The following is a 27,373-nucleotide window of genomic DNA, read 5'->3' as shown; positions in this document are numbered from 1 at the left end:
CAAAGACGCTATCCAGATAGCCAATAGGAAAATATTCATCATCACTTTTAATACAGGAGACACAGGCCCAAATCACAATGAGTTATCATCTGACACTAATGAGAACTGCATACATAATAAAGACTCCCACAAATGAGTGCTGGCAAGGATGTGGAGAAAGAAGAACCATAATTTACATTGTTGGCGGCCATATCAACTGGTACAGCCATTTTGCAAAGTGATCTGGGTTTACCTTTAAAAACTAAACATGGAAATACTGTCTGCCCTATCAATGGTCAGACTATCAACCCCACTTTGGGCTTCTATCTGAAGAACATGAAACCAGAATAGTGAAGACTTAGCAAATTAAAGTACACTCTGCACCTTGTTTGTGGTCATGACCTTGACATGTCTGTTAAAGCTTACAGAACTATAAATTGGGTTGCTGGATTTTACTGTATATAAATTAAAAGTTAGGATTTAAAAAGCTATGAAAAAGAAAGAACTAACTGTGGAAGGTGAAGACACGAGCTAGGACACCAATCAGGAAGCTATTGTAGCCATCCAGGGAAGATAGGAGCTGGAGAAGAGGAAACAGTGATTTGTGAAAAATGCCCAGAAACAATAGAATGTTCTAAACCAGGATTTCTCAATCTCAGCAATATTGACATTTGGAATCTGATAATTCCTATTTGTGGGTGTCTGTGCATGCATTATAGGGTGTTTAGCAACATCCCTGGCCTCTACCCATTAAAGGGTGACCACTAAAATAGGGCCAGACTTTGTCCTATGTTGTCATTGGGGGAGGGTGGAGTAAGAGGGTGGGGGGTCACGCAAGTTGAGAATGAGAACTATTCTGGATAAATAGGCTTTGGGCCACAGACCAAGTACCGCATATTTTGTCAGTGTCTGCTCGGTGAAGCAGCTTTCAGATAACCTCCTGTCCCTTAGCATGTATAGGTAACAGAAGCCCAACATCTCAGACCAGGAGAGTTTTTACTACAGGGACTTGGAACTTAAATGAGCTACAAAGGATTAGGCTTTTTTTTTTTTTAAGATTTATTTATTTGTGCATACAGAGCTGGGGTACAGGCCAGAGGCTCAGGGGCAGTGAGAGGCTTCACCAGAGACAGAGTGGGGAGCAGAACAGGCAGATGGACGAAGAACACTGCTGAGGGGAGCAGCAGGTAGGTCAGAAGAGGTCTGCTGCACCATGTGGGTCACCTCCACCATGTGGGTCACCTCCGGGGCAGGCAGGAATCGAACTCATGCGGAAGTGGCTTTAGCTTCTCAGTGCAGTGCCTTAACCGGCTGTGCCACCAGGGAGGGCCCAGGATTAGGCTTTTAAGTCTACCAAGTTATTGTAAGATTTTTCACAATTTAGGTCATCTGCGGCATCATATTCAAGTTGTACATTCATTCAATTCTAATGTGTAGTGATTATCTCAAAGATGGATACTCAAAGTTATGACACTTATTATATTCCTATTGTTGTCTCCAGTATAGAGATAAATTTGCCCTTACAGGAAATAATGTAGGATAAAGAAATTTCATATAAAGTTGATGAAAGGACTGGCAGCTTCAAGAAAAATATATAATGGTAATAATAAGCTTTGAAAGCATGTGAATTTTAAAAAAAATTTCTCTTTTGAAACCCTCTCCTTGTTTGACTTGAAATATCTGTCAATGTCAAAGGATAAATAGAAATATGATGTCAAGAAAGAAAGCAGGTTTGTCAACTAAACTAGGATTTCTGAATCCCAAGAAACTGTAAACTTGAAAGCGCTAGGCATTACTAAAAAGAAAGTTGTTTTTTGTTTTTTTATAAAATTGTAAGTTGTCAATAGCATTTAAAAATCCAGACCTTGGCAAAGTTAAAAGTGGCATTTAATATGTGCCATATGGTAGAGACAAGTAAGGCTATGACATAAGGCAAGTACCTGCTGAGTGGGAAGGAGGGAGCCTTTCCCTTCTGACTTGTGGCGTGTAGGAAGAAGGGGCGGGAGTAAGTGCAGCAGACAGTCAAACTCAACCTGTTCATGTCTCTGAATTGAGGCAAAAAGGGGTTTGGTAAAGCACCCAAATAGGCGCGGCATTGGAGAACCTGAAAAGATTTGGAAAGGATGTTGTTTTCCTTCTGAGCAAGAGGGAAAGGCCTTGCCTTTGGCTAGAATCTGATGGCTGGAACTGTGTTGGCATCTTATCAATAAAGCTACAAGGTGAGCAAAACAGATGTCTGGTTCCCTTGCACTGTGGAACACTGTATCAGTCCTGTATTACCTTCTTCTGGACTTTCACCCGAAAGAGAAACAAGCTTCTATCTAAAACATTTATTAGATAAATGTTTATAAACATTTATTCATAAGATGAATCATTTCTAAGTAATCATCCTCCTTATTGCCAGTCCTCATTTCTCTCCTAATATGTATTGAGTTACCAATATTTCTCGCCTGGACTTTTGAAAGAGTATATTAATTGATATCTCCCTATTGACTTATATCCATCCCAGCGTCTTTCCAATGAGCCCTAGAATAGTCCAAATGATTCATTCAAAATGTAAATAGCTGTCACGCACTATATTAGTTTGCCCAGGTTGTGCTAAAGGAGTATCACAGACTGAATGTTAAAACAAAAGAGATTTATATTGTTACAGTTCTAGAGGCTGGAAATCCAAGGTACCAGCAGACTTCCTTGTGGGCCTCTCTCCATGGGTTGCTAATGGACACTTCAGGGTGTCCTCCCATTATCTTTTCTCTGTACCCATGCACAGAGAGCTGTCTCTGGTCTTCTTTTTCTAAAAAGGATACCAGTTCTGTTGGATTAGGGTTCTACCTTTAAGAACTCATTTAAGGGCCCTCCCTGGTGGCACAATGGGTCAAAGCACAGTACTACTAAGAAGCTTCAGCACTAGTCTGAACTAGCCAGGGGAGTTACACACATGGCAGATTTCTCCTGTCTAGCCTGCTGCTCCCCTTAGTAGTGTACTTCGTCAATCTGCCTGTTTTGGTCCCCACTCTGTCTCTAGTGAATTCTCTCACGGCTCTGCACCTCTAGCCTCAGTTCTGTATGCATAAATAAATAAATCTTTAAACAAAAAAGAACCATTTAACCACGATTACCTCTTTAAAAGCCCTATTTCCAAATAGTCACATTGTGGGTTAGATCTTCAACATATGAGTTCCAGATTGGTGAGGGGGAACACATTTTGGTACATAATACTCCTCTTCAATCAAAACAGTGACTTCTCTTAGGGGAAAATCATTGAGTAGTTAAAAATAGCAAGGTTCCGTGCTCTTCCTGGTAGCACAAAGAATTAAAGCACCACATTATGAAGCTCTCTGAAGCCACTGCAGCAGGAGTTCCATGCCCAACCTGGGAGGTGACCCACATGGCATGTGGCAGTCCTCGTCTGACCTGCCCGCTGTTCCCCTCAGCAGTGTACTTTGTCAATCTGCCTGTTCTGTCCCCACTTTGTCTCTGGTAAATCCTCTCACTTGCCACACCTCTGGCCTGTACCTCAATTCCGTAACCATAAATAAATAAATCTTTAATAAAAAAATGGCAAGATTCTGGTGTGGTCTGGACCCTAGTTGTTTCCCCATTTTTTTTTTATTAAAAAGTTTATTTTTACTTCATGTTTCCCCATTTTTATCTCATATTTTCATTCTCCACAATTTTGCCATCTGAACCTTTCATTTTCTTAGGTATGCTATAATTTAGCCTGAGTTCTCAGCCTTTGCACATGTTGTGGCTGCTGTACTAAATGTCCTTCCTCTCTTCCTGTCTCTTTTCCTGGTAAATCTATCTGCTTTCAACTCAATCATTTGTTCTTAAGGACAGCCTTCCCTGGTCTATGTTGTTTCTCCACTCTTGCATTATATGTTCTCATAGCTTCATGTACCTCTTTTTAATGATACTTATTATAATTTTGCTTTCATATATTTTTTAAAATCTTTGGCTAATGTTGGTCTTTCCTATTAGATAATAAACTTCAGAGAACATAGATATGTCACGTTTTATTGTGGTTTTTTTTTTTAAGATTTATTTATTTTGCATACAGAACGGGGTACGGGCGGTGAGAGGCTTCACCAGAGACAGAATGGGGAACAGAACAGGCAGATAGACAAGTACACAGCTGAGGGGAACAGCGAGCAAGTCCTGAGAGGTCTGCCATGCCATGTGGGTCGCCTCCCTGGCCTAGAATCAAATTCTGTGCTGTAGTGGCTGCAGATAGCTTCATAGTGCTTTAAGCCTTTGCATCACCAGGGAGGGCTCCTCCCAATACTAATTTTAGTGGTGACATGGTGGTCTTGAACCGCGTCATAGCTAGCCATCCTTTGTTTGTTTTCCCCAAATTTGTAGCAGAGTATGTTGCTGCTCAGAATAAGACTACATTTTCCTGTCTCTTGGAACTAAACGTAAACAAATGACATGCCGATGAAAATGTGAGCGACTCCAGATAGTTTCCCTTGATAGAGAATGATAGACTGCTGAGAATGAGGAAAAGGGGCTGAAGAGCTTTCGTTACTTTCTTGTGGGTAGAAGCTTCAGTTTTTAATTAAATTAACCCATTAAAGGAAATAAGTTCCATTTTTAGAATTATCAAAATGAATACCTAAACATTAAAACATCCAGTCTTAATTTGAAGGGTGTAGTGGGAGAAGAATAAGAAGAGGCAATGGGAAGAGAATTCACCTTTCTTGAGGATATCCCATTCGCAATGCTAATTTTCCTCTATCCTTATATTCCAGTTGGAAAAGCTAAGAAGCATCGTATAGTCTGCCGTGGGACTCCTTCTGGTGTTCTGCACAGTGCCCTTTGAAAGTCTTCCCAGATAAAACAAGGGCAGATGTGGGTTATTTCACATTGAGTACTCAAGATGCCAGTTTCCTTCTCTCTTCCTCCTTTTCTCCCCAAATTGCCTCGGATCTAACATGCAGTTTCGGGATTTAGAATCTGTGACGTGAATTTCGGAGTGTACCTCCGCTTTGGGGCATCCGGTAACCTTGCTCAAGCGCTGAACGTAGTTGGCCCTTATTTCGATTTAGAATTTGCCGCAGAAAAGCCAGAACTGCTAAGACAGTCTTGAGGCGGAGAAGCTTACAGCACCCAATCCCGCGAGGTGGGGGCGGTGCCAGAGGGAGCCCCGCCCCTCAACGATGTCAATCTCTCGGGTCAGTATTGGGAGGGGCGGGCGAACCCTGCAGGTAGGTGGTGATTGGTCCGCCAGCTCCCTCAGCCAATGAGGCTGCCCCGACGTCTAACCTACGAGAACCTCTAGCAAGTGCGAGCCTACAAAGTTTGTCTGCTGCGGGGCACCGTAGTAGTTTTACCCCGGCCGGGCGGGCAGGGCTGGGCTGGCTTGGGTTAGGTTGAGCTGGGCTGCTGGAGCCCAGCTCTGCCTAGGGACCCTGATGGCCGCGGTGTTTCTAGTAACGCTCTATGAGTATTCGCCGCTTTTCTACATCGCAGTGGTCTTTACCTGCTTCGTCGTGACCACTGGCCTGGTATTGGGATGGTAAGTGCCCCAGGGCCAGAGACCAGGAACCAAGGGGCAGACAGCTGGGGAGTGGGGTCGCGCTAAGTAGCAGGGGACATAGGAGCTGGGGGACTGCGAGACTGGGATACCTGGAGGTGCCGCGGAGTCGGTGCCCCGGGCCACGGCCGGCTCCGGGAGGAAAACAAGGTGTCCACCGCACACTGTTTCGCAGTCCTGTCCTCGTCGTAGAGGACATCTGCTGATGGTGCCGGGTTAAAAGCTGTTTCTCCCAGCTTTGTTTCTAGGTACTGAGGCAGTCAGAAGATCCTGTTCTTGGTGTTGGGATACAAGGCCTGTCCAACAGGCTTCTGTCCCTCTTTGAGGTCCACTGTGTGCCCGGAGTGAATCGTCACTGCGGGCAGTGCTCAGAAGTAGACAGTAAACAAGGTTAATTGTTCTTCTCATCTAAACAGCCTCATAAAGCTTATTTTATAAATGAACACTGTTATCGTTTGAGGATTTAATGGCTTTTGCACACATTCCACACCTTTTGAAGTAATATTTAGTTGGAAGAACTGTAAAGTCCTAATTTTAGAGCTGAAAGATAAGTAGCACTGAAGGCGGAAGTTTACCTGTTGGAGACAAGGAGAATGGAGTGTTAGATAATCCCTGAGCAGTTCTTCTGCCCTGAGATTCTAAAATTTCTCTCTTGAGGATATGCAGTTGTATCATGTTTAGAGAAGTCTTTTAAATATAACTAGATGAAACCTTCTTACCATCCTATTGGATGGGGAGAGAGACATGTGCTGGATTTGAGACTATTTTGAAAACTAAGTCCAGTTAAATGGATCTAGTAGAGAAAAGAAGGCCTTTTAGGTAACATAACATTAGCAGAGGTGCAGAGGAGAAGTGTAGGTGAGTTGAGCAGGCTGTGCAAAGGGAGGTTAAAAATACCCTTTGAAGGTTCATATATGTCATTACTGTAAAGAAAGGACACAAGCCCTTGTTAGTTTTTGAAAATGTATGGCATTTTTGGGAACTAAATAGTTGTAACCTTTCTCACTGTTCCCCACCTGGTGAGCAGTAAGACATAAAGCACCTTGTTGTGGTGGAGGAAGATTAAGAACAGTCTTAGAATTAGTTGTTCTTGGCCCATCAGAATTTATCGATCTTGTTCTTTTCAAGGAACTTTGTAATTGGAATTAGGAAAATGTTGTCCAAGTAACTAAAGTAATGTAACACAAGATTTTTTTTTAAATAACTAATATATGAGTTCCCCTAATAAAATGAATTTTCCTCCTTTAAGGAAAATAGGTAACTATTTGATAATGGATTATATCCTTACATTTTTATTTTAAAAAGCCAGTCGACTAGTTAGATATCTTAGACATCTATCTTTAGTAATGGGAAGAGAAAAATGAGTGAAAGCCCAGTTAATAATTTGTGTGGCATCTTTGGGTGAAGGGTAGTCAGGAAATTTATTTGTAGTGATTAAGAGACAGACTTTGGAGTCAGGCAGAATTCAAGTCTTGGCACTACCACATTTCAGAATTAGTGTGAAAACTTGATGATAGCCTGATCGCTCTACTTAGGTATGACTTTTACAAAGACGGAATCCTAGGTAACTGTAGAACTTCTAGGAGTGTGGGCTAAGCATGGCTAAAATACCAAGACTGTGTAAGTGCCAGTTACTTCCATTTTGATTTGGACCTAATCAGTCACCTTAAGTCTAACCCATCCATTCTTCTGATAGAACCCCAAATTCAGAGTAAACTCATTAATCTTGATAAAGATCACTTGTGATCTTTTTTTAACTCCTAAAACATCTGTCCTCTCTGTCATGGTTTTTACCACAGCACTACTATGAGTTTCTTTCCACTGCTCTCCTTGTCCACCTGTCCTGTGTGGCTAGGGAGAGTCAAGAGTGCTTGATTATTGAAATCCCAATAGCAATAACAGAATCATGGAACTGTTAGCATGAATTTTTATCTAAGTATGTGGTGATTTCCGTGAGCTCTAGTAAATCACATGTAACAAGTCGTTGCTATTTGCCAAGCACTGTGAAAAAGGGAGACCAAAGTGCTATCTGTATCTTTTAACAGTTCCAGATAATCCAGCACCCTGACTTAGCAGCCTTAGAGGCTTGCCACCTGGAGGGGGGAATTGGCTACTGGAGAAGGATGAAAGGACTTACTGTTTCCTGTTTTGTTCTTTTGCTTGTCTGGCTCGTCACAACAATAGTGCATCACTTTGGCAGTTGGTTCCCATTTTTTTTCAAGTTATAGTTTGCTACCCTCTGAGAACCAACCTCATTTGTTCCTCTCTTCATCTTTGAGTCCAAACTCTAGGGGCAACTCTAGATTTTTAACCTGTATTATTTCTCTGTCCTTTTTCTGTTCTGCAAGTGATAGGTGCTGCCTACTCTTACTGCTTCTTTGATACTCAGTATCTGCTTCTTGCATTTTCAGTTTTTTAACATCTGGTTAGTTATTTCTTTATATTTAAATTCTCTGTTAAAGTAACTGGTGGGGCGTTAGTCTCTTGACTGGACTAATGTGGGCGTTGATTAAAAAAAAAAAATTATTATTACCAAGAGTAGGATGGTGGAGTTGAAGTTTCAAAAAGTCCTTGACAATGAAAAATAAGATTCTGGTAATCCATAGCATGTATTGGCATCATAATTAACCAGATACTGCCTTTAATTGTGATAATATGGTATCTGAATTAAGTACGTTGGGGCACCAGTGGCTGAAGTACTTGACAACTCTGACAGTAATGATAATGGGAAAGACTGAGGGAGAAGTGGGAGGGTTGCTTCTGAGTTCACTGGAGAACTTACAGGAAGAAAATGGCAAGTCAGGTCTTAAAAGTGTCCATATCAAGTCAAGAGAAAGCGTTCCTATGGTTCTGAAGCACTTTATTTCTTATAGCTATAAAACTGGAAATTGAACACAGTTTAACTTACTGGTAATATAAACCATACTCTTGTCAGTGTCTCATTTCGAGGACTGGTTGGGAAGAAGCCCTGAGTCTTAAAATGGGACTATTTAAGTAGACTCAAACAAAACTTTAGAATCTTGAAATCCCAGTTGCTCCCTTGTTGATGGAATCAGCCTGCTTTGTGTGCCTAGGAAACTAGCCTTCCCTTGTTGAAGATCCTGTAATAACCTCATCATGGGTAGTTGTTTTGCAAAGGGCATCTAAACTCAAGATTTACCTCTGTTGCCCATATTCTCATTTTGTCCTGAGACCCAAAAGAATTGCAACATTTTCTATTTTCTCTCAGTGGGAACTTTGGGAATAATATGTGAGAATAGGTGGCAAGTATGTTCCATTGCAGAAGATAAAATGCAACACTAGGTCAGATCAAATTTGTTGATTGGGCATAGTCTCCAGAAATTCTGATACCAATGCGTTAATTCATTCTTGATTGATTGGAACTAGGACTCAGAAATGGCCTACATTTAATAAGGCTAAGATGCCAAAATGCTTGTGGCATAGTGAGGAAAGAGACTGAAGATTTGGGGAGACAGAAATATTAGACTGGATTTATTATGTGCAGCGTGTACACCCCACTCCCTGCGGCATCTTTTAAGAGGACATGAAAGACACATCTTTTACTGAGAAATGTGTTATTTAGAAGAGCCTGTGATCCTTGAATATCTCTGGCTGTTTATGATGGTGGTTTATCATTAGCGTTCTTGACTTGAGTCCAGTGGTGCCACATAACCAGAAGAATTAAGGTGGATGTTGGGTCATAAGGACAGTGGGTAGCAAAGCAAGAATGTGTTAGCCTGCAGGGCTCTTGGACATTGGCTAATGGGTTAGTAGACCAGTTGGCTAAATGTTACATGAACTCCATGGAAGGAAAAATTCTAGGTCTCAAGCCTGATTTGCGTCACAATAATGGAGAGTTCTATCCTTTCACCTAGTTTCCAGAATGAAACCACTCCTTAGGTCTGTAATTTTTTTTTTTAAAGATTCATTTATTTATGCATATATAACTGGGATACAGGCCAGAGGTGCAGGGATGGTGAGAGGATTCACCAGACTCAGAGTGGGTGGCAAAACAGGCAGATCAACAAAGTACACTGCTGAGGGGAACAGCTGGGGAGAGAAGAGAGGTCTGCTGCACCATATGGATCACCTCCAGGGTGGGGATCAAATTCACACTGAGGTGGCTGTGGCCAACTTGCAGTGCTGCTTACTAACCTGCTGTGCCACCAGTGAGGGCCAGGTCTGTAATCTTTGATTGGAGGGGCATCAGGTTCCCTTGTAGAAGGACTCTATCCTGTAGCATTACTACATGGACATACTAAATCACCATCCTGATCTTCATCTTTGAACTACACTCTGCTAGATGTTCAGCTTTGTGATTCAGGGGCTGACACTTTGTAGACCCTAGTTCTCTTGTGTTAGTTTGCTTCCTTTTAGGTACTCAGTAGAGTGCTAGAAAGAAACCGAAAGACTGAAGGAGGAAAAGGAATTGCCTGTTAATGGTTTGCTTCCTTTTGCAGTTCTGCATTCCTACAGCACTGGCAGGCCCTGTCAGGGACAGTTGGCCTGAGCAACAGCAGTTGATTTTTAGTTTATAATTTTCCCTCAAACTGTCTTATCATACTCCTTCCACAAAGGTCTGAGTCCCAGCTCTAGGGGAGCCCTTCTCCAACTGCAATAACCTTTTATTTCCCTTGTCTTCGTAATGATAACTACTGCCTGCTGGGATGTCCTAGTGTTCCCCTCTGGCCTTTTCAATCCTCCTATCATGGTTTTGAATTTTTTATATTAAACTCTTTCTGTTTAAATAACTCATGTGATTTCTGTCTCCTGCTGCCCCTGCCCGACACAGTGACCTTGACTATTTCTCATTGTACTTGATGAATGTACAATGAGTAGGCTGTGTCTGTGATGTGGCACAGACCACTTCTAAGGAAAAGAATATTACTTTAGTTTGTACTTTCTCTGGGTGCAGAATCTATGTATGACACGTGGGTGGCAAGAATTTACTGGGAACAATCCAGAAGAAAAAAGAGCTGTTAGAAATGGCATCTCAGACCTTAGTTGGACCTTAAGATCACTGATCCTCTTTTTACAATGAAGGCACAGAATTCTAAAAGATTGACTCACTTTCTCAAAGGCAAAAAAACACAGCAGTTCACTCAGACATAACCCTCCTCCTCTATCAACCATTTCCCCATGAATGGATTTTTTATGTCCTGGCTTCAATTCAGTATTTGCCTAGCCAAGTGAGAACAGAACCAGGGGAGACTGTACGGGAGTCTTAACACTTAACAACTGTGTGTTTTCTGATAGGGGATAAAAGCTGTCTGCCTCTGAGGTCAAAATTTTAGCCTCAAAGTAACCTTTATTCATGAGAAACTGCATGAGGCACTAGACACAAGGGAAGGAGGTCAAGCGTATTTATCAGCTACTGTTAAGCTTCAGAAGTGTGTGCAGAGCAAGACACTATGGGCATATGAAAAACTGTTGTTAGACTTAGCTGTCTGCAAGTGACTGCTGTTCTGAAGTTTAAGCAGTATGAATTTAGAAATGGAAAACATTTTAGAAATGGAAAAGGCGGGGGTCTGTGTAAGAGAAAGTATTTTAAGAAACATTTGTTTCATTGACATTTCATGCTAACAGTTTCCAAAATGACTAAATGGACAAAGATGGGACTTGATTAAAATGAAAATTGATCAATTTTCAATTTTATTCTTCCTGCTACTCTCATTTCAGTGTGCTCAAATACCTAAGACATCAATGTTTGTATTCAAGTTTTTGATCAAAAAGGTGGATAATGGCTACATGTAAGGATGGAGGCCAGAAATATATTACTGGGTCTGCTTACCAGTATTTTACAGCCACTTGTCAACCTAGTGAGGATTGCTCTCCAGCCAGTCTCCAAATCATTTCTGCATATTATATATTCTGCTCTTGAGGAGGATATTAAAGATAGAAATATCGGTCTAAAAAACATCAAATAAGTTAAAACTGTGAGGGTTGTGGATTTTTGTGCAAAAATGAGCAAGTCCATGCTGGGTCACTGTGAAAAGGTGTCCAGTTATACTAGGCTGAAAGCTCAAGGTGAGTCATCAATTCATCAGCTGCCAAAAAGTACAACTTAATGACCTTAGATTACATTACACATACGACCAGGAGCATGGCCAGCCTATGGTGTCACAGTATCACAGTGAATACTCCCCAACTCCCTTTTCCTCTGCAAATCATGAGGATGGCAGGGAACTAGGACTGGCCACGCCCACACTGGACCCAGAGCCTTGACTAAGTAAGCACTAACTGCTTTAGCCATGCTTGGCTAACTCCATCAAGAGAACAATACAAAGAGATGGTAATTAAGACTGTGGCAGTGTTAGGGCATAATTTAGGAAAGGTAGTGGTGAAAAGCCAGAGCAAAAGGAAAAAGTAGTTAGTAACTTTGTGTTAAAATTAAGAATTATTTCATTGAAAGATACAAGTCTTGAGTATGAAAAAAACAAACTGTAGAAAGACTGAAGATACATTCAAACAAAAGGCTTATGTTAATGTCTATCAAGAAGTAAAAAAATAAATACAGATTAGTAGAAAAGCACTTGAAAGGGTTTTCATAAAAGAATCTAGTCAAGTAGCAACAGATGCAAGAAAAAGTGCTCAACCTCATTAATATGAGGAAACAGAAATTAAAACTGCAGTACAGTGTCATTACCCACCTACTAGGATGGTTAGCATTGTTTCGGCAAGGATCTGGATTGAGGGGGACTCTGGTTCACTGCTGGTAAGCAGTGCTCCAGTGTTCACTTTGGAGTGTAAATTGATATGATGGCATAGAATTGTTAGCAGTATCCACTGAATCGAAGAACCTCAGACCTTACAGCTAAGAAATTCCATTTTCTGGTGTCCAAAATGTGAGGACAACTTAAATAGCCATTAAGAATAGAATGAGTAAACAAATTATGGCATTTTTGTACACAGAATACTATATAGCTACAAAAATGGCCTAATTGTAGTACATGTAAGATTTCAAATATACTTTTGCACAGTAGCAAATAAAACTATATACAGTATGCCTCTTCTTCATTCAGATTTTGTCTTATGGGTGCTGGGTGTTTTTGTATTCATGAAAATTTTTTTTTCAAGATTTATTTATTTATTCATACAGAACTGGGGTACAGGCCAGAGATGCGGAGGGTGAGAGGATTCACCAGAACAGAGTGGAGAGCAGAACAGGCAGATCGACGAAGTACACTGCTGAGGGGAGCAGCAGGCGGGTCAGGAGAGGTCTGCCACGCCATGTGGTCACCTCTGGGGCAGGCAGGAATCAACTCATGCTGAAGTGGCTTAAGCTTCTTAGTGCAGTGCTTTAACTCCCTGCGCCACCAGGGAGGGCCCAAAATATTTTTGACTTTGTTTTGGAATGCAGTTAACTTACTTAAAACACTTTGATCTGCTAGAGGCGTTGTTTTTCAGCTTTTTGGAGGGCAGCACCAAAGCAGCCTTTATCTAACCTTTATATACAAAAGTCTATCTAACCTTTATATATAAAACTAAATTCACCTGGAGTAAAGTTTTATTACATTTGTTAACTTTATTGACTTTCTCTTGCTTTAAGATTTTTATTTGCAGCCAAAATTTTATTGAGAGGTCCCCCCCACTTTGTTCTCACCCTGACCTAGCCTTTCTATTAGTTGCCCCATATACCTAGTTACATACCTAGAGCCCCCAGTCAAGGGCCATTCGTATCGTGACAGTTCTGACCCATCTTGATATTGGCCTAGTCCAACTTCTGGTTTCAGGTTGTGAATTTGACTTTGTCTTGTCCTGATGGACAGCCTATATTAGGCCACCTTATTAGGTGAAGTCTTAGTTGCCACTGCTGATTACCACTTACTTATTACTTTATATTTCTTTCTCTTTTCAGATCCATAACGATTCGTGTTTGAACTCAGCAATATATCTTTTTTGAACATTTTATCATAAAATTTTCAAACACAGAAAACTTGAGCACATATGCCTGTCGTTAGGTCCTACAACCAACATTGTGCTACAGTGCTCTTTCTTAACGATCTGTTCATCCCTCCATTCTAGCTACCTGTCTATCCATTTATTTCTTAATCACTCAAATTTAATTGTACTGTCTCATTAACTACCTCTCCATATTTTTTCCATATTTATTTTTTTCTCTTGAACTATTTATAAAAAGTGAAATGTATAGTCTTAAGTGTTATCAAATACACCACTTCTACAATTCAAACTTATGTTGAGCTATAGAACATTACTATCATTAGACTGTGTGTCCTTATACTTTTCCCCAATCAGGCCACACTTCTACACCTCCAGAAGCAGCCATTGTTCTGTTTTTTATTTTAACTATTAATTTTACCAGCCCTAGAACTGCATATCACAGAACCACATAGCATGTACTCTTTTGTGCAAGGCTTCTTTTGCACAGTATGATATCTGTGAGTTAGCAGTGAGGTTGTAGCAATAACTTACTCCTTTTCATTGCTGAGTACTATTCCGTTGTTTAAAAACATCACTTAAAGAATCCTTTATTTAAATTGAGTAAGTTTAGATTTTTAAAATTTTATAAAGAATTGTGTTTAGTCCCTTTCACTTTCCACCTATGTCTGTATACAATATATGTTGTTACATTTTTATATGAAATTTAAAAGTAAGCATATATTTTTAAGAATAAATGCTATTTAAAAGTTGCCTCATAGGCCCTCCCTAGTGGTGCTCCGGGTTAAAGCACTGCACTAAGAAGCTTAAGCCACTTCCTCATGAGTCTGATCCCTGCCTGCCTCAGAGGAGATCCACATGGCGAGGCAGACCTCTCCTGACCCGCCCGCTGCTCCCCTCAGCAGTGTACTTCGTCGATCTGCCTGTTCTGTTCCCCAGTCTGTCTCTGGTGAATCCTTTCATCCTCCGCATCTCTGGCCTGTACCCCAGTTCTGTATGAATAAATAAATCTTAAAAAAAAAAAAAGTTGCCCCATAAATCAAAACAGTTTATATAATTTTTCTATAATCAGTTGGCTTCTGCAATATTCAATTATATCAACACTAGAATTGTTTTCAAGAGTATGTTGATTGAATCAACTGTACAATATATTGCAGTATATATAAATTTGAAAATAATCTTTTTCTGGTACTTAAGTTAAAAGGGCTAACTAATGAAGCACAATGTTCTTTACAAATAACAGGTTTCAGCGTCTGCTAAGATTATGTTTTATTTTTATCTTTCTTCAGGTTTGGTTGGGATGTTCCAGTAATTCTGAGAAATTCAGAAGAGACCCAGTTCAACACAAGAGTTTTCAAAAAGCAAATGAGACAAGTCAAGAATCCGTTTGGCTTAGAGATCTCTAATCCATCCTCAGCTTCACTTACAAGTTGGTGGCTATTTTCCAAAATTTTCTCTTAGTGTATATTAGAGAAACAGTAAGTTGTTTGTTAGGGTTAAAACACTGTAGGATGGACATGAGAGTATGGGGTCAGAAAGACTCAGATTCTTTGCCTGGGTCTTCCAGAGACAGATCCTGTTTTCTGAGATAAGGAATACAAGAGGAGGAACAGCTTGGAGAAGAAAGGTAGCAAATTGAGTTTTGAATTTAAGGACTTTGAAATGCCTTTGTGAGTAGAGTACCAATCTAGATTAGGCATTTCTAAATGTAGTCTAGGTAAATCTACAGAGTTTATGAGCTCAGAATCTGTCACCTTTTATACATGTTCACATTTCTGTTCTCTTAAACAATGCAAAATTTCCTCAGCTTTTTGTCTTACTCTAGAATAGCTACTCTAGCTATTCTCCTAACTTGCTTCATTTTTGTTCCCCAGAGCAGCTCAGTCTGACATTTCTCTGTGTCCCTTTACTGAAGTGGCTTTTCGGGGTCACTAATTACCACTTCTGTCATCTCTTTCTGACCCCCAGCAGTTTTAAAATCCCATGGACACTTCTCAGTCTGATTAGTACTAGCTCTTCAGTATTTCACAGATTTGACCAATCTACTCCCTTAACCCCCAGCTCCCTTAGCGTCTGACCATTCGTTTGCTTTCTGTCTCTGACTCCCTAGAATCATTTGTCAAATACAATATACTCAGTCAATGGAGATTAAGAAAATACTGATTTATTAGGAAAAAGTACACAATTTATTGTGCTTCCTTAGCTGTAAATCTTATACCACCTTGTGAATTGAAGGAATCAAGGATCTTATTTTTTCTTTTTTAACACAGTGATGTATAAGAGGGTTCATTCTGACATTTTTCACTTTGGAGGACCAAGACACAACAAAGAAAACTAACTTGTTTAGAGGACATGCCTGACTAAAATATCACAATAGTGGTGATTCTGTGACCTCTGACTATGTGGCCATGCATTTGGACTGGACCTACTATTTATTTGTCACATCTGGCTGAGCAGAACTGCCAATAAAAAAAAATCTACCAGTTCAAAGCTGTCCTTCCTGCTTTACAGCTTGGAAACACTGAAAAAGTGGGAACTGATACACTGTGAGCAAACAAGAAGGACACACATCAACCAGAGTGTGAGGGAAGCATCAGCCTGTCTGTCAGGTAGCAATAGTCTCAAATAGAGCCTGCCTGTAAATGTTAGAAGCAAAGGATAAGATACCCAATATGTAGAAGACCTCTCAGCAATACCCAGTCCCCTCAGCTCTAACCAATAGTAGCATTAAAAATGCACATTATTCATTATCTTTCTTCTGTTGGGTAATAAGAATAATTTTGGTAGGAATTGTATTTGGCAAAATAAAATTTAATTTGTTCATTCATAATGTCATTAAAGATAGCTAACTCAGACATTGCAATAATATTCTGAGAGATAACTGTGATATTTTAAAAGGTTATTTCACTTGATATGTAGTTTGAAACAAGCTGAAATGGACCCAAGGTGCTTGCCATATGGGGTAGATCAGACAAACATCTGGAGACTTTATTTCCTTAAAAGTAAACCAGAGAATTAATCTTAGTCACTCATTGCTTTTAACTAGGAGTGGGTTGTTGGGATTTTTGTTGTTGTTCTATAATGATACTCTATTTGGATTTATAATATTTTTACCATAAGTACAGAGGCTTTAATGAAATTAAAAGCATGTAGTCAGGGTATTTTGTTGAATTGTTTGATTCAGAAATTCTGCTGCCCTTTTATGAATAGCTTCTTTAGTTTGTGACTTACTTACTCTGTGAGAAACAACATAAAGCAAAAGGGGTGGGCAAAGTGACACAGGTAGCATTTTTGGAAGAACCTCTGTAGCATTCAACCTAAAATTTTCATCCCCTAGTACTTCAGTTTTGTTATTCTCATACAGGGCCTCCTTGTATACTATCTCTTTCCTCATTGGATTCCTCAAGAAGGTTTGTGACCTTTCTGTCACACTGTTTTTCCTTTCTTAATAGTTTGACTCATTTGAGTATGAGTCTTAATTTTAAAAATGTTTTGCAAGAGTGTCTCAACACTGCTTTATTTGGCTGTTTAAGCTAGGTGGGTAAGGGTGGGTTGAGTGCTGTCACTCATTACTGCTTCACTTAATTTGGATTCTGAATTTCCCACTTTGTGGCAACATTCTAATTCTTTTAGTGCTATTTACCAAAGATGCACGGTGTATGCCCTGAATTTTAGTTAGAAGACTAAGAAAATATAATTATGGGAACTCTCTCGTAAAGAAGTGAGAAATACTGAAGAGAAAACAAATACAGCTATTTAAACTGTGTAAAATTAGTACTTTCTTTCTGCAGTCTCTAGAATAGACAAGGTTATGAAAGATAGTGGGGACAGCTTTTTATATATTCTGTGTTATCCATTTGATTTGGTTTATTCAAATAATAATATCTCTTAATACACTGAAAGCAAACAAATGAATAAGGACATGGTTCATGTTCTCCATATTTTAGAATCTTCACTCTTTCCTCAGGATATTTTACATATTACACGGGACATTAACTGTGTGACAGAAGTGTATATTAATGTCAATTTGTTTACTACTATTAGTAAAGCTCAATTTCTTTTTAATATTTTTCCTATTCCAGTGATCACCTTGCAGCCCCTGGGTTGTGTGTGTCGCTGCTTGGAGGCAGTGCTCCCATTTCTAATGGTTACAAGGTTGGGTGTATCCACTTTTAGAGACGCCCCTATCATTTATTGTAGTTAGAAGTACATACACTATTAGAGTGGAAGGTTGTCAATAGTGTATTGTGTTTCAGTGTTTAAAATCTGTGTGGGAAAAGTTTTAAAGTCACCAAAAAAAAAAAAAAAGAAAAGAAAATTAAGTAGCTAATTTCCAAGCTTAAATGTACAAATAATAAGGTTTATTGATAGCATTGAAATTTCAAGACCCCAAACATGCCTTATTTTATTTGTCTGGCTAGATTGTAACCAATTTGTTGACCAGACAGAGTGGGCAGCAGAACAGGCAGATGTACTGAAATACACTGCTGAGGGGAGCAGCGGGGGAGCAGAAGTTTGCTGTGCCATGTGGATCAGCTCCCCAGCAGGAGATCAAACTCAGGCTGTACCAGGGGTAGAGCTGAGACTTGAAATTGTGTAGATATTGAGGTTTCTATGTGTCTCGTTTTAAGAGACCAGATCCTTCACTTCTAGGCACATACCCTTTAATGAGATCCTTTAACTGCCATCAGCCTGGCCAGGGACCAAATGGAGGCTTTTGTTAGTCGCTATGAATAATTGTGTCAGGTAACTTTCTTGTCTTTGTTGCATTTGTTTTCTATAGCTGGCATAACTTTGACAACAGATTGCCTTGAAGACAGCCTCTTGACATGTTGCTGGGGATGCAGTGTTCAGAAACTATATGAAGCTCTACAGAAGCACTTTTATTGCTTCCGAATAAGCACTCCAGAAGCATTGGAAGATGCGCTATATAGCGAATATCTCTACCAAGAACAGTATTTGTATCCTTTTATCTGATCTCTCCATTAGCACTCGAAGATTTTAGACATTTTATCTGATATATCTGTTAGCACATCAGTAAAGTGTTGCTAATTTATTATCATCTTTGGTATATCACTACATGTCTGGTTAAAGTGGCAATTTACCTTTACATTTTCAAAAGTATTAAAAAGGACAGCAAAGAAGAAATCTATTGCCAGTTACCAAGAGATACTAAAATTGAAGACTTTGGTACAGTGCCCAGATCACGCTATCCATTGGTAGCTCTGTTGACCTTAGCAGATGAGGATGACCGAGAAATTTATGAAATTGTAAGTAATTTTAAATTCCAGAAGCACTCTCTTTATGTTATTTGGACTTAATTATTTGGGTCTTAATTATTTGGTGAACTAGAGAAAATTTTTCTTTCATTCCTGAGGACATACTTTTGGCCTAGACACATTTTCCTTGAAAAGCGAGTACTTGGATAAACACCTGTATAATTCCTATATATGTAACAGCCTCTTCAGTGTCTGATGTGTTTCTGCAAGAGTGTCTCTTCCATTGTTGCAAAAATATGGGTTACTATGACTTACATTTAGGGAGTATAAAAACACATTACAATTGGATTATGTTAGTGTCATCATCCTATTTTCTACCATGTTAGCTATATAGAAAAAGTCTGTTGGATAGGCTATTTATTCTTAACATTTTTTAGCACTGAATAAATAAACATTGTAATGATCTAAAGTGCTCTGTTTGCATACAGTGTCCACTCTCCACTCTTTCCTTTGCACACTTGCAGTCATCCTGTTTTCATCATAGCCCCTGTTGCATCTAAATCTTCTATGTTTCCTACATTTTCAGTGATTATGGTAATCTCTTGCCTCATTATATTAATTTAGTCTGTTAGTTTATTCCTTATAAGGAAGATAAAGTCATCTTAGAGATTTAAGAGGACCTTAATCTTGACATTCCTGTAAGTATTGTAGAGATTTATACATGAAATAAACTTTTTGTGCAATCATATCTTGGTAAGGATACCCTTATATACAATTTACTGTTTTCTGAAGTGCACGATGCAGATTTGTCCATTAATTAGAGATAGGATAAATTTCTATGACATTTTGCAAAATACAAGTATATTCACTAACACTAGCTTATGTATTCCTACAACAACCTTGCGTGTTAAGGCAGCTCTCCTTGCAAAGACTGAAGTCAGAAGGAAAATTCCAGTCAGTCAGGAACCAGGGTTTGGCTCTGAGTCTTCTGAGTCCTACACCAGTACGCCTTTATAAAATAAAAGTATCTCCTTTAAGCATTTGAGCATTGAGCTGTGGAAGGTTCAGACCCTTTTGGGGGGAAATTAAACCCTGCTCATACACATTTAAGCATCTCTATAGTTTTTTGGCTTTTGATCTTATAAAACTGAATTTCCATGGAAATGATCAGCTTGCTTTCTCCAAATAAAACTCACACTAACAGTGTGTTTCCAGAATCTAGCATAGTGTGTAGAACACAATGGGAACTCAATAGATTTGCTTCCTCTTCCCCTTCCTGATAGGGCACTCTACCTGCTTGAGACGCTTAGGGTCTTCTTTGTTTTCTAACTTAATTACACCATCTAAAGAGAGCAGAATTGTGTGTTTATGGTAAAATATATACATAAAATTTGCCACTTTCTAGTGTAGAGTTTCATGGCATTATAAGTAGGAAAAGACTTGCTACCAGGTTCCTAATTCAAGTTGCTATCACCGTGGGGGGCTTTGCCCCCAGGATAAGCCTAGTCCTTGGCTCTCCATGGCCACCCTTTTCTCTTTTCCTTTATATTCCCTTCCTGGATGTGCCCTTTTCTGTGTCTTTTGTTCTTTTCAGTTGACCCTCTTTTTTTTTTTCCTGTTACTCCTTGCTTCCCTGTTTCTTATTTCTCAGATTGGACCTAACATTTACAGCATATTTATTAACATATTTTGTGTTAATGTTCTCTGTCCTTAATTTGAAAAGTAAATCAAGCATTTTATAATGTTTTAATATGTGGGTTTTCAGTATTTTTTCTGAGAATGAGAGGATCTAAATCTAAAAACTAATAAGCAGTTCTGATCCCTAGACTGCCTGCTTATTGCTATCTGACCAGCACAGGCTCTATTCTAGAGTCACAAACTACATTTGTCATGTATCTTGAGCTTCCTTGATTCTGAAACATCTCCACAACTTTTTCTTTTATGATATTTGTGTTCTTGAAGCCACAATCTATGAGACACACTTTTTTTTGGTAAAACAGAACATGACTTATTTTTAAAATTAAAATTAAAAAAAAATTAAAATTTTTTTTGTGTGTGCAGAAGAACGGGGTGTAGGCCAGAGGTGCAGGAGGTGAGAGGATCCATCAGAGACAGTGGGGAGCAGACCAGGCAGATGTACTGACATACAATGCTGAAGGAGCACTGGGTAGGTAGAACAGGAGAGGTCTGCCGCGCCATGTGGCTCAGTTCCCCAGCAGGGGATCAAACTCAGGGTTTAGCAGTGGGGGTGCTGAGAGTAACCCCTAAGCCACCCGGGAGGCCCCAAACATGTCTTATTTTGTTTGTCTGTCTAGATTGGGATTGATTTGTTGACTATGCCTAGATTAGAGTTAAGCATTTTCTGCCAGTGTACTGCCGCACAGGCGATGGTACAGTCCCCTCTAGACACAGGATTCCTTGCCTTCCTTAGTGACATTAACTCTGATCTCTCAGTCAAAGTGTTAGTCATTATTTCTCCACTATTTCATATTTTCCCCTCCTTGCAAATAATCAGCATTGGGGAGGCACTTTAAGACCATGTAAACAGCCACTCTTTATCAAAACTTACCCCTGGAATTAATAGCTATTGATTCTTTCCAGATTTTATGTGTATCTTAAACTGAGCTTCCCCAACTCCAGCCTCCCACTTAACCCTGAGTACTCTGCTACAGCCAGAAACTCCCATTAGTTCACCTGCTTATCTTCTGAATGACCCCTTGAATTCCCTTTTTTTTCTCTACTGCTTTATAATTTGTTACTGAGTGTAATTATTTTAGTGCTCATACTGTTTACTCTCTCCTTCCTGCCCACAACTGAGAGTTCAGTCAAACTGCATCCATAATTACTTGGATTAGTTCTCCCAAAAGTCAAGTCACTATGTGAAGAGTAGACTCAGATGTTCTCTTCATATCCCCATTCTTATAGATAACCAAGTTTATTTTCCAGCTTTTTCCTCAGAGTTATAAGATACAGAGGCTCAGCTCTGTATCTCCTCATTTTCCCCTTACACAAAATGTGGTGCATTCAATGAAGCTCTGCATGTTCTGGCTTTTTCCACTTCCTAATACTCCCTAGGATTTGCTCCAGATCAATTCATAGAGGTTTTCCTCACATTTTTTCCCCCCACAGCCACTAGCACTCTGTTGTAAGAAGGGTGTGCATGTGCCACAGTTATTTGGCCAATATCCTGTGTCTGGACATTTGTTTCCAATAGTCTTCAGTAAAAACCTGTCCACGTGTGTTAATATTGCTTAAGCTGAATGGTAGAAAGGAGGCATGTCATTTAGTTACATAGAACCGAGTGCCTTTTGTTGGGGTTGTTACCTTTGGAGCTGTACCTTTTTTTCTAAAATATAGTTCCACCAGGAATATATGAGAATGACTGTTTTCCAGTGTTTTGACAAGCCTTTGAATTTTATTTCATCCAGTGAATAAGAAGGGATACCTCAGTGAAGTTTTAATTTACATTTATCATATTGAGAGTAAAGTTGAACATATTTTAATATGGCTCAGAGACATGTTTATATCTTGGCGAATTGCCTATTGAGATCTCTTGCCCATTTTTAAATAGGATTTTTATCTATTTTTAAAAGTATTTAAGTTAGAAATAGTACCTTTTGGTCTATGACATATATTGAGAATATTTTATTTCATTTTGTCTTATGTGTTTTGACTGCATATGGTGCTTTTTGTTGGTCAAGTCAAGTTTTTAACACAGTCAAGTTTATCTTCCTTGAGTAGTAGAAGGCTGTTCCCTTCACTGAGACTAGTAAGAAATTAACCATTTACTTCTATTTTTTTTTTATAATTACATTTCTTAATGTTTTGGAGTTTATTTTTATCTACGGTGTAAAGAATGCATATAATTTTTATTTTTTACATAGCTATCCAATGTCCCAATATTGTCTATTAAAAAGACTCTTTGGCCCTCCCTGGTGGCGCAGCGGGTTAAAGCACTGCACTGAGAAGCTAAAGCCACTTCCACATGAGTTCAAATCCCGCCTGCCCCGGAGGAGACCACATGGCGCGGCAGACCTCTCCTGACCCGCCCGCTGCTCCCCTCAGCAGTGTACTTCGTCGATCTGCCTGTTCTGCTCCCCATTCTGTCTCTGGTGAAGCCTCTTACCGCCCCTGAGCCTCTGGCCTGTACCCCAGTTCTGTATGTACAAATAAATAAATCTTTAAAAAAAAAAAAAAAGACTCTTTGGGGCCTTCCTGGTGGTACAGGGGTTAAAGTTTCAGTGCTGTCAAGCTATCATCGACCACTGCAGCCTGAGTTCAATCCCCACCCAGGGAGCAAACCCACATGGTGCAGCAGACCTCTCCTGTCCTGCCTGCTGCTCCCCTCAGCCGTGTATTTCAGTAAATCTGCCTCTTCTACTCCCCACTCTGTCTTAGGTGAATCCTCTCACCCTGTACCCCTCATCCTTTGTACCTCTGGTCTATACTCCAGTTCTTGTATGCATAAATAAATAAAAATAACAAATCTTTAAAAAAAGAGAAGACTCTCTCTGGGAAGTCTCCTTTATTGTGTTATATTGTAGCTTGAGTCTGCTTCTAGGATGTTTTTTCTCTCCTGTCCATCTGTCTGTTCCTTTGTCAGTTCAACACTGTCTTTAATTTTAGATGCTTGTAATATGTTTTAAGATCTGACTGGGCTAACCTCCTTATAGCTTTCTTTTCAGTATTTTCCTAGCCATTTTTACGTGTTATTTTCCCATGTGTGAATTTTAAAGAGTCAACTCATGTAACTCTATTTCTTTGGTATTTTTGTTGGATTCACATTAAATTTGTAAATTTGATAATTAAAGTAACTCTGGCAAAAATATCATAGTAATTGGTTCCTCTTTTGTGACTGATTTAAATAAATATAAGCTTTTAAATTTACCAATGTATTATTTTTGAGAAGCATTTCTCTGAAATAATATAAGGAGATTAAGTACTGACCAGTGTTCAATTTTTATTTTAGACTTCCATGGTGTCAGTAATTCATATTCCTGATAAGACTTACAAACTTTCCTGCAGAATACTGTATCAATATTTACTCCTGGCTCAAGGTCAATTTCATGATCTTAAGGTGAGTTGTATCTTGTAGTCTTAATCTCTGTCTCTTGTTTGCACTTTCAAAAAATGACCATTTATAAAGAGGTAAAGCCCATGGGCTTTACCACTGAGATGGAACTGAGATGGAAAAAATGCACAAAATGTAGAATGATGTAAAAAAATTAAAAATATAATAAAAGATGATGCTGGTGCTAAAAAAAAAAGATAATAGTTTTCACTTAATTATCATAGTAGTTAGCTATTATTTGCTAGTGGTTAGCTAGCTCATAAATTTTGAACATCTCTAATGACCCCAGGTTAAAGAATAATCGTCATTTGTAATTATTTTTAAATTTGTTTCTTTGGCTTTCAGCAACTTTTTATGTCTGCAAATAATAATTCCACTCCTTCCAACATTTTCTCACAAGAAGAAAGAAGCATAGACCGGAGTTTGTTAGAAAAGGCTGGACTGTCTGAAAATGAAGTAGAGCCTGCTGAGGAGAACACAAAGGACTGTGTTGTTTGCCAGAACGGGACTGTGAATTGGGTGCTCTTGCCGTGCAGACACACGTGCTTGTGTGATGGCTGTGTTAAGTATTTTCAGCAGTGTCCAATGTGCAGGCAATTTGTTCAGGAATCTTTTGCACTTGGCAATCAAAAGGAACAAGATAAAGACAAACTGAAAACTCAGTGAGGATGTTGTTACAACTGAAAAATACACCTTTCACTGAAGAGGCAGAAATTTGTGTTCTTGAGCTAATCATAACGTGGAATCTATAATACTGACTGTTGGTGAAAATTCTGTTTTAGTGCACATTTGTAGGGTATATGGATATACATCTGACCTATGTTACATGAAAATTAATTATTCCTTTCTGTTCAGTATAGTCAATACTAAGATACCATCTTTATTAATATATAAAATTTCACTCAACTCTTTAGAAGGATGCATCATCACTAAAGGATTTCATAGAATGTAGATTAGAAAAATTCTGAAAAACAATCCATCTAAAATTTGAGGAGATAAAAGTCTTAAGGTTTCTGAATGTTTTTCCTTTGACATAACCTGGAATACAATTAGAAAAGCAGAACTGTTCTTAAAGTAATTCTATGTTCCTGCTTTTCAAAGGAGATGGAAAGGGCTTGTAAGTTTAAATCCTTCCCAAAATAACAGGTTTTATATATATATATATGTTTGGTTTCTAATTTTCCTTATAATCATAGGCGTATAAATACAAGTCTTAATTTTTAAATATAATTTCTTAAATCATAAATACAAAATACATCGTGATGGTACACAACATATCAGATTAAAAGATTAAAATGTTAGTCCTCTATAGGAGAGATATATACAACACGGATAATAAAATTTCTTGGGTAATTTATTGTTAATATGATTAGATTAGTCAGTGTGCTCTGCCAGTGAGCGTCTGTGATACTCTTAATGCCTTACCTTTGATTTTCTCCTGCGTAACAAATCCATCCAAAATTGGTGGTGCGTTGGGAGTTCTGAGCCAGGGAAATATCTAAAAGAAGCAAGTAACTATTTTTTCCAGTGCGTTTTTATTCCAAATAAACCCCATATCTTTCTGAATGATAAATTACTTTGTTCATACCTTGTTATAGCCTAGAAAGAATGGAGAGATCTGAATGGCAATGAAATCTATCCTTACTATTTCCTAGATGATTAAGAAGACAAAGGTAAATCAGAGCTTCCTGAGTCACCAGTGGAAATTACTTTAAACTCACCAAGAAATTAGATCTCAGAAATAAATTGACATTCAGGGAGATTTTCAAGCCTTTTATGTTCTATTTGAAGAGTAAGGCCTTATACCTCTGTAGCTTTGCTTTTACATAATACATTTCATTCTAATCAAATATAGTACTCTCAAAAAGGTATTACCTGTTCTCCATTTTATAAACCAAGTCAAATTTCCATTTATATTCAATAGCTATTTGATAGATACTTTCTAGAATCTAGATACTGTTTGGGAGTCTGGACTACAAAGATTCAGGCAAAGCGCCTGACCTCAGGTATGAATGAAGTGTTGACTGTTTTGTAGAAGCACATACCCACTTTGGAAATCCTGATGGCTGTTCTAGCCCTGCCACTGGAAGCAGGGCTGTCAGAAGCTACCGTCTCTGTTGTAGTTAGGCATCTGGCTAGCAGTTCTTAGAAACCCACTTTGTGGTATAAATTGGAGGAATAATCAGAAGTCTTTTACCTATCCCACCATCCTACTTTCTTTTAAGACATGTTTGTACATAAGTTGTCTTTGACACATGGTTGCTTTCATGTCTTGAAGTAGATTCCACCAACAATCTAACTCCATTTTCCAGAACTTTTTGTTAAATATATTAAAATTAGATTATAGAAATTTACCATTTTAACCATTGTTAAGTACACAATTAAGTGACATTAAATGCTTTCACATTGCTATTGCAACCATCACCAGTATCCATCTTCAAGCTTTTTTCATGATCCTAAGCTGAAACTATAGTCATTAAACAATAACTCCCCAATTCTTCCTCTCTTTTGCCTCTAGTAACCACCATTATACTTCCTTGTCTCTGAAGTATAAGTTAACTGTCCTGGGTATTTCAAATAACCGTATTTGTGGAATCGTATTTGTTTTTTTGTGTCTGACTTATTTCACTGAGCATGTTCTCAAGGTACACCTATATTGTAGCATGAATTAGAATCCTTACTTTTTAGAACTGAATAATATTCTGTTGCATGTATATACCACATTTTGTTTATCCATTCACCTATAGTTTTTCATAACACTAAAAGATGATTTGCCCTTAATTCCTGTTGCAGCTAATATATTTGGTTTTCCTGCCCTTGGTGGTAATTTATATGAGGGATTTGGTAATTAACAAAAACAAAAACAGTAATTTGTAGAGGTCAGTCAGAATTTGCTAGTAGTAGTAAGTGACACTGAGTGAGAACCTTTATAAAAACACTTTATTTGAATGAACTGTTAAGTAAAACATTTGGTTTATGTAGATCATTGGTTTATGCCCAAAATTCCAGAGGGCTACACTATACAGACTTAACTGGTGACTAGCTGCCTCCTTCAGCAATGCCAGCTTTACCTAGGAAAGTTCTTAAGTGGCTAAGCTTCCCTCAGGGGAATAATTTAAAAACTATCAATAGGAACGACACAAATCATTGAATTATCTCCTGTGGGGTCATCTTATTTTTTTAAGCCTCCCCATAAATTGTGGAGTAAAGAGTTGTGTTGTGGTTTGTGGAAATTTGAAGCAGCAACATAGATAGAGTTTAGAAAGGGTAGGAGGTAATGATTTCAGTTACTCTGTCCTGCCTCAAATGATCCCTTTTCTTCTGAATAATGCCCTAAATCCATTGCTCAGATTTTGAAAACTATCTTCCTTCACGGTACTTCTTTGAAGCACAGGATTTTTACATTTTTGAGGGAGTCAGATTTATTTATTTTTTTCCTTTATCATTTGTGGTTCTGTTTTCAAAGAATGTTTTACCTAACTCAAGATCACAAAGGTTTATTCATTTTCTTTTAAAGTTTCTATCATCAGGCCTATGATCAATTTTGAGTTAAGTTTTGTATGTGGTGTGATGAAAGAGGTTCACAGTCATTTTATTTGCATGTGTAAATTCTCAGGAAATATTAGTAAACTGAAGTCAATGATACATTAAAAATAATCTTGCACCATG

At 38.6% G+C, this 27,373-nt stretch overlaps 1 protein-coding gene across 1 annotated transcript; it reads left to right on the top strand.

Annotated features, from left to right (window-relative positions):
• The first annotated feature begins 5,261 nt into the window (after positions 1-5,261).
• Positions 5,262-27,373, top strand: CGRRF1 (cell growth regulator with ring finger domain 1). Its single transcript, XM_004681858.2, has 6 exons — positions 5,262-5,497; positions 14,704-14,843; positions 18,198-18,375; positions 18,537-18,684; positions 23,603-23,710; positions 24,050-27,373. Exons 1-6 carry the CDS (start codon positions 5,394-5,396, stop codon positions 24,368-24,370), a joined length of 999 nt encoding a protein of 332 aa, XP_004681915.1. The 5' UTR covers positions 5,262-5,393; the 3' UTR covers positions 24,371-27,373.

Source organism: Condylura cristata, unplaced genomic scaffold, assembly GCF_000260355.1.
Source record: "Condylura cristata isolate star-nosed mole 26May11 unplaced genomic scaffold, ConCri1.0 scaffold00013, whole genome shotgun sequence".
Taxonomy (NCBI): Eukaryota; Metazoa; Chordata; class Mammalia; order Eulipotyphla; family Talpidae; genus Condylura; species Condylura cristata.
The sequence above is the reverse complement of the archived record's forward strand: the minus strand, read 5'-3'. Positions and strand labels throughout refer to the sequence as shown.

Bases quoted from the DNA above. Each gene is read 5' to 3' on its own strand.
- CGRRF1 (XM_004681858.2), top strand. From the start codon at position 5,394: ATGGCCGCGGTGTTTCTAGTAACGCTCTATGAGTATTCGCCGCTTTTC. The intron at 14,844-18,197 runs GTTGGTGGCTAT...TGTTTTCTATAG, and splicing joins ATCCTCAGCTTCACTTACAA to CTGGCATAACTTTGACAACA. The intron at 18,376-18,536 runs GTATCCTTTTAT...CATTTTCAAAAG, and splicing joins CTCTACCAAGAACAGTATTT to TATTAAAAAGGACAGCAAAG.